Source organism: Artemia franciscana, chromosome 7 (genome assembly GCF_032884065.1).
Source record: "Artemia franciscana chromosome 7, ASM3288406v1, whole genome shotgun sequence".
NCBI classification, from domain to species: Eukaryota; Metazoa; Arthropoda; class Branchiopoda; order Anostraca; family Artemiidae; genus Artemia; species Artemia franciscana.
In genome coordinates this window covers 53,892,656-53,904,821 of record NC_088869.1, presented here as the reverse complement: position 1 = coordinate 53,904,821, position 12,166 = coordinate 53,892,656, and the positions used below count along the sequence as shown (strand labels likewise).

The 12,166-nt window shown below is 33.7% G+C and overlaps 1 protein-coding gene across 3 annotated transcripts in view; it reads left to right on the top strand.

Moving 5' to 3' along the window:
• The window catches only part of LOC136029463 (glutamic acid-rich protein-like), a 151,395-nt gene that overhangs the window by 16,949 nt on the left and 122,280 nt on the right, over positions 1 to 12,166 (top strand). The window contains exon 2 of one of the 3 annotated variants that reach the window (XM_065707879.1): positions 3,477 to 3,609. In XM_065707879.1, coding sequence (XP_065563951.1) covers positions 3,478 to 3,609 — 132 coding nt within the window. In that variant the 5' untranslated portion in view covers position 3,477. Of the gene's footprint in view, positions 1 to 3,476; positions 3,610 to 12,166 lie in introns of those variants that run through there. The other 2 variants (XM_065707880.1, XM_065707882.1) reach the window with 2 other exon arrangements.

Below are 12,166 nucleotides of genomic sequence, written 5' to 3'. Positions count from 1 at the left end.
AAAAATTTTTAACGATACTTTATTCCAAAAATTATCGGGGCTGAATCCTGGCTCTACATTTCCTGATGCCCTTCCCTCCCCAGAAAAAAAATTATTAATGTTTGATAAATTAGGAGATCTGGCCCTTGGCTCTCCCTTCATGGCCCGAAACCCCCCCCAAAAAAATCGAATTTCCAATCGAATGAGCTACCTCTGAAGTTTATGTACCACCCTTTACATAAAAAACTTATATGCCCTAGGGGCATAACTAAAACAATTGCCACTGGGCTCTGGAGGTTGTGTCGACCCCGAAGTTTTTAATACCTGATGATTGAAGTATTTTCAATAAATTGGCTATAATTTTTTTTTATTGGATGGGTTTGGAGAAAAAGGCGTGCGGGGTGGGGGGCTAGTTGACCTTCGATCTTTTTTTACTCTTAAAAAGTAAATTAGAACTTTCAACTTCCAACCAAATGAATCCATTCTTAAGTTTATACAAGCGGCCCTACCATTAGAATCATATATGTCCTGCCCTCACGGTGTAACTTACAACGCCTGCCTCTGGGTCCTGGGGGTTTGTATCGACCCCGGAGTTTTTGTTATCATATTTTTGAACTATTTTTTAAAAAAAGTTTCGGATTCATTTGGGAAAAAAGGGCGTGGGGGTTATTTTTCCCTTCGACCACTTTTGACTCTTTAAAAGGTCACTATGATTTCTGATTTCCGATCGAACTAACCCCCTCCAAAGTTTATACGACCATCGTTTTCTTACGGAGTCTCTCTGTGCGAAAAATAAATATTGGAGTCTTATGTTTTAGGGATATTGGGGGGGGGGCTAGTTACCATTGGATTACTTTTGACGCTTAAAAAGGAAACTAGAACTTTCAGTTTTTAACCATTTGAGCCCACTTCGAAATTTAAACGACCCCCTCTTCCATAAAAACTTTATATATCCACTTGATATAAATTACAACACATCCTCCGGGTTTCGTGGTGGAGAGAGGGGGGGGTATATTGACCCCGAAGTTATTTTTTATCTGATCGTTGGAGTGTTTCAAACAAAATGGCTATCTCAAATTTCAGTCGGATGCATTTGGGGAAAAGAGGGTGTGGGAAGGGGGTATATACCCACCGATCGTTTTTGATGACTCTTAAAAAGGTAACTAGAACGAATTTCCAATCAGATGAGCTGCCTCTGATCTTTGTACGACCACCCCTTGTATAAAACCTTATCTGCCCCCGGAGCATAACTTACAACTCTTCTACCAGGCTCTGGAGGGTTGTGTTGACGCCTGAGTTTTTGTCATTTTATGTTTAAACTATCTATATATATAAAATTTTGAATAAAATGGCTGTCTCAAAATTTTGATTGGATGCATTTGGAAAAATGAGCTGGGGGGACTTGTTGCCCTCCGATCACTCTTTCATCGTAAAAAGGGATCTATAAATTCCAATTGACAATCAAATGAGCCTCCTTCGAAAATTGTACGACCATTTCTTCCATAAGAACCTTGTATGCCCCCGGGGGATAATTTACAACACTTGCCAACATGTTCTTGGGTGCCGCGTTGTCCCTGGAGTTTTTGATATATGATCTTTCTTCTGTTTTGAAAAAAATGGCTAGATAAAAAATTTGGGCGGATACATTTGGGGAAAAGGAGGGCTGGGGGGCGGGCTAGTTGCCATCGGATCATGGCAAAAAATACACTGCTCAAGATATCGACATTTTTGCTATTTGTCGTGTACTTTCTCATTTCTACATAATTTATATTTTTCTTAAGTTCGTGCCACCTCCCCAGTAAAGGCACCCCCACCCCCTTATGAGTATGAGCACCACCAGTATTCTTTCTGTGGGGGCAATTGCTCCCTGGAGTTTTCTCTTTACCAAGATTCATATAGGAATGATTCTCATTTTCAAATTACTTTGTATTTTTTTTTTGTCTTTGCTTTCCGGAGGAAGCAAATATACATTTCCGACCTCCATATGAAGAAGTTTCCGGGGTGAATTTTGATTTGGCTGATGTTTGAACCGGATGTAATTTAAACAAAACTAAAAAAAAAAAAAATTTGGCTATCTAAGGTAGATTTTTTACAGGTTCCAGCAAATCTAAAATGTGCTGCTTCGTACAAAATTATAAAAATTCCTAATAGAAATATTAATCTAGAACTTCTGATTAATTTTGAAGATTGTGTCTTACGATTTCCTTTTGTAACATAATAGGCTGATATTTTGTTATTCTCTTAGCTTCTGTGGGTTTCCAATCTAACGAACATCAAATTTGTTTATTTTTCTCGTCCTTAGGATCTCTGAGTTAACAAAAGGAATGGGAGATACAACCTTAAGGAATTCTTAATAAGATTCCAAGGTTAATTATTTCCAGGGACCTCCTTTATTAAAAAGAGTAGAAAAACGCTATTACATCCACGAGAACTGGGCTGCTAAGATGTAGATTGAGTCTTATTATGAACAGAACAAGAGTTATTATTAGTCCAGTTCATTATGGAAATGACGCAAGAATCTCTTTGGCACTCACATTTACTTTGAATTAAAGTCAACTTGGTGGATTGTGATGAAAAAAATTGAGAGCCATGGCTAATTGGAGAAAAAGCTAAGATAGATAGTCTGAGTGAGAGGCAAAGCTGGCATAAGCCTTTTTCAGAATTGTATAAAAATGATGTGATTTCACTTTTTGATAGATAGTCTATCATCAATCCATCCTAGGGCAGGACTATGGTAGATAGGCATGCAATAAGGGTAATTCAAATAGTCTATGAGCTCTATCAGCCATTACTTACAAAGAGACTTCTGACACTTGTAAAAGTAAATCAGAAATGGGATTCAATTCAATTGAGATGCACTTACAAAAGCTCCAGACCTTTCTCCCTGTAATTATTATTTAATAGTAAAAAAAAGTATTTACCTCTAATTACTCTAAAAAGCTTTAAAAGAATTATTGACTCCTGCCCCCAAAAATCTAAATTTCTGAAGTCTAAACATGAAAACATGGATGGTAATGACATAGGAAGTTATCCTTGAAAAACAATTTTAAAAAAAGGTTTTTTTGAACAAATTAAAAAGTGAAATCTAAACTTAAAGCGAACAGAAATTGTTGTGTATATTTGGGGTAGGCTACACCCCATCTCAATCACCCACTTTTTTATGCTATTGAAAGCATTCAGTTGGTAGTTGCAATCGTTTTAAATAGCAATTGTCTTCCAAAATATCTTAACGGAAGATTCTAGTCGTTAAAAGCAAATATATATCAATAAGTTCTTTCATTTTTTGTGGCATTTTGAAGAATACTTCTTATCCCATTCCCATTGCCCTTGTGTTAGAGCAATTATTCTTGAAATATTGTTGAAAATTTAGTTTTAAGATTGAAAAAATGAGGGGGGGGGCAGTCATCCGTCTTATAAAAAGCCTGTTGAGGTGACGTGTATTTCTAGCTGTATATCATAATCCACAAGCATGTGTAGATTTCTTCTTTTCTTTTCAGAATGGCGACTTCCTACAGTCCAAAAAATCCATACATACAGGCTCTGAACGTGCCAACCTATTATGCCAGGAGCAATTCTCCTCTACCTTATACCCGCACATACGAAACACCGCGATCAACGACAACAGTCACGGTAAGTCACTTGAACTTCTCTCGAGCCAAACTGTAGTCATTCTTGTCAATACGAAGTGAAAAATGCAAAGATGTACTTCGAATTGTTTGTTTATTTTCTATAGTATCAACCACAGAAAACACAGAAGTAATATCACTATGATAATTAATGTTTACTTATAAGTGTTGCTAAACCTCTCCTCCCTAAATTCCTCTAAACTATTGGAGAGCGATTCGCGTTTTAATGAAAACAGTATGTATTTTAAGCAGTAGCCTATGGCTTTTTTTGTCAATTAAATAAAAAAAAAAAAAATTTTCAATGAAAGTAAGGAGCAACATTAAAACTTAAAACGAACAGAAATTACTCCATATATGAAAGGGGCTTTTCCTCCTCAACGCCTCGCTCTTTACGCTAAAGTTTGACCCTTGCTCTTAACTCTATTTTTAGAACAGTAAGAAACTTTAGCGCAAAGAGCGGGGCGTCGAGGAGGAAAAGGCCCTTTCATATACGGAGTAATTTCTGTTCGTTTTAAGTTGTAGTGCTGCTCCTTACTTTCATTTAAAAAAACTTGTGTTTTTTATTTAATTTCTGGACGTTTTTGAATTAATGCATGTTTTTATCTTGGCTCTCCGCACATAAATAATTAAAACGAAATTTGCATATTAATTAATTGCAATTAATCGGAAGATTTTGAGAAAAAAGGAGCGAGGGAGGAGGCCTATATGCCCTCCAATTTTTTGATTACTTAAAAAAGCAACTAGAACTTTTAATCTTTACAGACGTTTTCATTGGCAAAAAATATATGTAACTTACGAATTAATTTACGTACCGAACTTCTATATTCGTATGTTTTTATTGCGTGTATGAGGGGGTTCAACCCTCGTCGATACCTCGCTCTTTACCCTAAAGCTTAAATTTTGTCCCAATTCCTTAAGAATGAGCTCTGAATCACAAAGGCCGTAGAATAAATAGTTTAAATTACTAATAATACTTTAGCGTAAAGAGTGAGTTATAACGAGAAGGTAAGCCCTTCATATGCGTAATAATTTTCGTTCGTTTTAAGTTTTAATGCTGCTCCTTACTTTCAGTAGAAGAAACTTTTCATATATATTTTTCACTGTTTTTTCAAATAATGCTAGAAAATCCTGCGCCCCCTTCATTAAAATTCTCCTCCCCCATGACAAGTTTCTCCATGGAAATGTCCTCCCACGTACCCCCCCCCCCTCAAATCTCCCCCCTAAACAAAAAAAATCCCCCTGAAAACGTCTGTACACTTCCCAGTAACCATTACTATATGTAAACACAGGTGAAAGTTTGTAACTTGCAGCCCCTCCCACGGGGACTGCGGGGGAGTAAGTCGTCCCTAAAGACATAGTTATTAGGTTTTTCGGCTATGGTGAATAAAATGGCTATCTCAGAATTTTGATCCGGTGACTTTTGAGAAAAAATGAGGGTGGGAGGGGGCCTAGGTGTCCTCCAATTTTTTTGATCACTTAAAAAGGGCACTAGAACTTTTAATTTCCGTTAGAATGAGCCCTCTCGCGAAATTCTAGGACCACTCAGTCGATACGATTAGCTCTGGGAAAAAAAAACAAACAAATAAACACGGATCCGTGATCTGTCTTCTGGCAAAAATTGCGAAATTCCACATTTTCGTAGATAGGAGCTTGGAACTTCTACAGTAAGGTTCTCTGATACGCTGAATCTGATGGTGTGATTTTCGTTAAGACTGCGCGACTTTTAGGGGTGTTTCCCCCTGTTTTCTAAAATGAGGCAAATATTCTCAGGCTCGTCTTTGCTCTTCATTTTAATTTTTAACTCGCTCATCTGCTCTGTGTCGCATGTCTTCTTACTGCCTGTGTCTTTGCTTTTCATTTTCATAATATATAGCATGAAACGCATCAGTTATTTATATAATATAATGTCTATTGAAAGGCTCAAAAAACGATTATTTGTAGCTGCAGTTACTATAAATTATATATTATTTGGAGCCAACACCTGAAATTTCAAACGTGATAAGATATGAAAATCGACAACCTGGACCATCAATTGCGATAACACCAATATGGGCTGCTAAAGCAAAGGCCATTGCTATATTGCCTGAAGTAATCAAAATAAAAAAAAACGTGTCATAAATGAAAATGAAGGGCCAAGACACGGGCGGTTAGAAGATATGCGAAAACGTCAGTTAGAGCGTGTCAAAAATGAAAATGAAAAGCAAAGACACAGGTAGTAAGAAGACATGCGACACAGAGCAGCTGAGCGAGTTAAAAATTAAAATGAAGAGCAAAGACACGCGCGGTCAGAAGAAAAGTTGTGGGGTGACAAAAATGGAAATGATGAGCAAAGACACATGCGGTTAGAAGAACAGCGGTGGAGTGTCAAAACTGAAAATAAAGAGCAAAGACAAGTGCGGTTAGAAGATATGTGACACGGATCTTTTGTGCGAGTCAATGAAAATTAACCTGGACAGATAGAATCAAAACATGTAAAAATTGAAAATTATAGCGATGAAGATTGGGTTTGGGACTTTGACATGTATAAGGTCCTCAATGCCTACCATACCTTTGTTAAAAAAAACAAAGATTCGGCGACATGTGTTTCATAATGACGAAAGAAAAGCCGGGGTAAAACGAACCAAACAAATTGAAAATGATAGTGATGATGATTGGTTTTGAATTTTGACATAGATAAGGTCATCAATGTTTATCTTATTTTTGAAAATCAAAAACCTGGACTAGATATATCGTTGGAAGACAAAGAAGTTTTTGTCCCACCACATGAATAATTAAAAGAAACGAAGGTTCGGCCATCTGTCTTTCATAATGACAAAATTCCAGCCAAGGCAAAAGAAGCAGTTTTTGTCCCACCACTTGAACCATTAAAATAAACAAGTTTCGGCGTTTGTCTTTCATAATAATAAAAGACAAGCTGAGGCACAAGAAGAAGTTCTTGTCCCAACAACTGAACAAACTAAAAGAAACAAAGGTTCAGCGATATGTCTCTCATAATGACAAAAGGCAAGCCCAGGCAAAATTCAAAAGTCCAATAAAACTTTAAGTTTACTAAGGATCTATTTTAACGGTCATTTGGATGTCATGACATCAAGAAAAGGTGCCAAATATCTGTGTTAAGAAAATAAGCGACCGTGAGAGAGTGCTCCAGGTACTATATATATATATATATATATATATATACTAGCTGTTGGGGTGGCGCTTCGCGCCACCCCAACACCTAGTTGGTGGGGCGCTTCGCGCCCCCCCAAGCCCCCCCGCGCGCGTAAGTCGTTACGCGCCATATTAGTTACGCGCCATTGTAGCTGTGTCCCTGTGTCCCACCTGTGAATAGAGATAGATATAAATATATATTTTTAACTACGTAAAACATGCGAATATACAACATTCTTCGCTGTCCCATTGTCTGTGCATATAAATAGCATTTATATTCCCTGTGTCCCGGTCGTCATTTGTGTCCTGGTGTCCCAGTTTGTATTTTCTCTTTGAGTGTCCCGGTCTTCATTTATATTCCCTGTGTCCCAGTGTTCCGGTCGTCATTTGTGTCCCGGTATCCCCGTCTGTAATTTCTATTCAAACAATCCCTGTGTCTCAGTCGTCAATTACATATCCCGCCTGTGCCCCCGGCGTCCCCGTTGTAGTTGTGTCCCTGCGTCCCGGTCGTCATTTATATTCCCGGTCGGGATTTGTGTCCGGGTGTCCCAGTCTGTAATTTTTCTTTGAGGTTCCTGGTCGTCATTTATATTCCCTCTGTGTCGGTCGTCATTTGTGTCCCGGTCTGTAATTTATCTTTGAGTGTTTTTTTCTTTTTAGTTTTTTTTTAGTTTTTCACATTTTTTCAGTTTTTTTTTCTTCTTTATTTTTCAGCGTCACTATGAAGTACATATCGCCGAACCTTTGTTTTTTAACTTAAATCTGGTAGGCATTGATGACCTTATCCAAGTCAAAATCCCAAACCCAATCATCATCGCTATCATTTTCAGTTTTGACATGTTTTGACTCTCGCTTTCCAGGTGGATTTTCATCTAACTGCGTTGTTTTGCGTTCTTTAGCCGCAAGCCTGTTTTCTTGCTGTTCTTGTGATTCCTCGGCACGCTTTCTTTTCTTACTTTCTCTATCAGCTGCAAGCCTGTTTTCTTTCTGTTCTTGTGATTCCTCGGCACGCTTTCTTTTCTTACTTTCTCTAACAGCAGCAAGTGTTTTGGCATAGACTCTTTGAGAAGCTTCCTCGGCTGTTGCCATTGTAGGTTCTTCAGTCATTTTACAATTAAACATTTTTCCGTGAACGCATGTCTTAAATACCATTAATGACGTCACCGTCAAAGCAAAAATGACGACAACTAATTTCATGACGTCAGCCGACACAGAAACATGACGTCACCTGATCCACAGACAGACAGACAACTTATTTTTATATAGATAGATAGAAGATATATATATATATATATATATATATATATATATATATATATATATATATATATATTATATATATAAGCCCCCCCAAGCCCCCCCGCGCGCGTAAGTCGTTACGCGCCATATTAGTTATGCGCCATTGTAGTTGTGTCCCTGTGTCCCACCTGTGAATATAGATAGATTTATATATGTGTTTCAAACTACGCAAAAATTGCGAATAAACAACATACTTGGCTTTCCCATTGTCTGTGCATATGCAAAGCCGTATGTACTAATAATGACGTCATATACAAACGCTCTTTTTACAAACAAACAAACATGCATCCACATAACTCGTTTTTATATAGATAGATACAATACAAATTAACTGCGTAAAACTTGCGAATAAACAACATTCTTCGCTGTCCAATTGTCGCTGCATATAAATACATTGTCAGGTTTACCGACCCTCGAACATGCAACGTACAATTGTCAATGGGAAAAACAATCAGTATTAAGATCTATACCACATTTTTCTAATGATTGACCTTGAGCTTTGTTAATGGTGATTGCAAATGCTAATCGAATTGGGAATTGCAATCTTTTAAATTGAAAAGGCAGATCCGTTGGAATCTTGGGAATGCGAGGAATAAGAACAGCCTCACCCTCAAAAGGCCCTGTCAAGATTGTGGCCTCTATTAGGTTTTCCATTGTTTTTTTTACGGCAGGTCGAGTGCCATAGCAAAGCTTTGGTGGGTTTATATTTCTTAAAAGTATTATTGGTAGGCCTATTTTTAGTTGTAGCACGTGTGGTGGAAACCCTGAGAATAATATCTCGAGGTAAAAACTGATCACCGACAATAACGATGGCCACTTCGTCGATAGTTGGAGCATTGTATCTACGCACATGTTGGCCAGGAGGCGTTTTGTCAGCGGAAATAACAATTTTATACGTATAAGTAGGCATCAAATCGATGGCTGTTTTGAACAGACGCACTAAATTATTATTTTCGTGGAAAAGATGTTGTAATTGGGAAACGATTGTCCTTTCAATGTTGGGAGAAATTTCGCAACGTGCATTCAATTCAGAATTTCTATCACTGATGAAGTACAATTGTAAAAATTTATGATTCTCGCCTGAGAATGGTAGAAGAGACCCTGCTCTATGATAAATTTGCCCTTTTACTTTGAAAGTAGACATAAATTGATCTGGATTTTCAATTTGGGCTCCAAACGACGTCATTTGGAAACATGAGTTGTATTTTCTGATTCATTTATATTCCTTACTAGCTGTTGGGGTGGCGCTTCGCGCCACCCCAACACCTAGTTGGTGGGGGCGCTTCGCGCCCCCCCAAGCCCCCCCGCGCGCGTAAGTCGTTACGCGCCATAATAGTTACGCGCCATTGTAGTTGTGTCCCTATATTCCCCCGGTGTCCCCGTTGTAGTTGTGTCCCTGTGTCCCGGTCGTCATTTATATTCCCTGTGTCCCGGTCGTCATTTGTATCCCGGTGTCCCGGTCTGTATATACATTCGTTTTTTAGTTTTGTTTTTCTCCTTTATTTTTTTCCTTTTTTTTTTCTTTTTTAGTTTATTTAGATTTTTAGATTTTTTAGTTTTTTTATTAGTTTTTAGTTTTTTTTTCTTTTTAGTTTTTTTGTAGTTTTTACCTTCTTTTTAGTTTTGTTAGTTTTTTTTTTTACTTATGTCCTGGTCGTCATTTATACTCCCTGTGTCCCGGTGCTTTGTTGATTGCTAATTGAACATTCCTTTTGTCCTGGTCGCTTTCTCTTTGAGTGTCGTCATTTATTTTTTTCTTTTTTAGTTCTTTTAGTTTTTACCTTTTTTAGTTTTTTTTAGTTTTTTAGATGAAAATTTTTTTTAGTTTTTTCCTTTTTTTCATTTTAGTTTTCTATTGGTTTTTACCTTTATTTTAGCTTATTTTTCAGTTTTTTCCTTTTTTTTATTTTTTTTTTATTTTTTATTTTTTTTAGTTTTTTACCTTTTTTTAGTTTTTTTAGTTTTTTTAGTTTTTTAGCTTTTTTACTTTTTTTATTAGTTTTTAGTTTTTTTTTTGTAGTTTTTGCCTTTTTTTAGTTTTTTCAGTTTTTTTTTAGTTTTTTATTGGTTTTTACCTTTATTTTAGCTTATTTTTCAGTTTTTTTCCTTTTTTTTAGTTTTTTTTAGTTTTTAGTTTTTTTAGTTTTTTACCTTTTTTTAGTTTTTTAGTTTTTTTAGTTTTTTAGCTTTTTTATTTTTTTTATTAGTTTTTAGTTTTTTTTTGTAGTTTTTGCCTTTTTTTAGTTTTTTTAGTTTTTTATTAGTTTTTAGTTTTTTTTGTAGTTTTTGCCTTTTTTTAGTTTTTTTCTTTTTAGTTTTTTTGTAGTTTTTACCTTCTTTTTAGTTTTGTTAGTTTTTTTTTTACTTATGTCCTAGTCGTCATTTATACTCCCTGTGTCCCGGTGCTTTGTTGATTGCTAATCGAACATTCCTTTTGTCCTGGTCGCTTTCTCTTTGACTGTCGTCATTTATTTTTTTCTTTTTTAGTTCTTTTAGTTTTTACCTTTTTTAGTTTTTTTTAGTTTTTTAGATGAAATTTTTTTTTAGTTTTTTCCTTTTTTTCTTTTTAGTTTTTTATTGGTTTTTACCTTTATTTTAGCTTATTTTTCAGTTTTTTTCCTTTTTTTTAGTTTTTTTTATTTTTTATTTTTTTTAGTTTTTTACCTTTTTTTAGTTTTTTTAGTTTTTTTAGTTTTTTAGCTTTTTTACTTTTTTTATTAGTTTTTAGTTTTTTTGTAGTTTTTGCCTTTTTTTAGTTTTTTCAGTTTTTTTTTTTTTAGTTTTTTATTGGTTTTTACCTTTATTTTAGCTTATTTTTCAGTTTTTTCCTTTTTTTTAGTTTTTTTTAGTTTTTAGTTTTTTTAGTTTTTTACCTTTTTTAGTTTTTTTAGTTTTTTTAGTTTTTTAGCTTTTTTATTTTTTTTATTAGTTTTTAGTTTTTTTGTAGTTTTTGCCTTTTTTTAGTTTTTTTAGTTTTTTAGCTTTTTTATTAGTTTTTAGTTTTTTTTGTAGTTTTTGCCTTTTTTTAGTTTTTTTAGTTTTTTAGCTTTTTTATTTTTTTTATTAGTTTTTAGTTTTTTTTGTAGTTTTTGCCTTTTTTTAGTTTTTTCAGTTTTGAGTTTTGTCACCTAATCCAGTTTTTTCAGGTGACGTCACCTGACACATCCATCCATCCATCCACAGACAGACAACTTATTTTTATATATATAGATATATATATACATATATATATATATATATATATATATATATTTATATATATATATATATATATATATATATATATATATATATATATATATATATATATATATATATATATATGTATATATATATATACATATATATATATATATATATATATATATATATATATATATATATATATATATATATATATATATATATATATATAGTATATATATAGTATATATATATATATATATATATATATATATATATATATATATAGTATATATATATATATATATATATATATATATACATATATATATATATGTATATATATATATATATATATATATATATATATATATATATATATATATATGTATATATAGTATATATATATATATATATAGTATATATATATATATATATATATATATATATATATATATATATATATATATATATATATATATATATATATGTATATATATATATATATATATATATATATATATATATATATATATATATATATATATATATATATATATATATATATATATATATATATATATATAGTTTCTGCATCCTCACTGTATTCACAATGCTTATTAATAGTACAACACAGGTGAGTGAGGTAACATTTATCAACTTTTCAATTGTAATTAAATGCAACAAAAAATTTCCTCTTTGTTGCTTGGTGCTCTTATTGAAATGGTTCAACTTTAATTGGAGGTGGATAATATTATGTCTCTCTCGAGAGAGAAATTGTTTCACAGGCAAGATGTTGTGTCTCTTGTCTCTACCGTTACTAAGCAATTTTGACCTTTGATGCATACAGCTACCATTTCAGTCTCAAGTAAAACTAAGTTTCCTTTTAAAAACATAATTTTCCAGTTTAAGGTATGATTGAGCTCCAA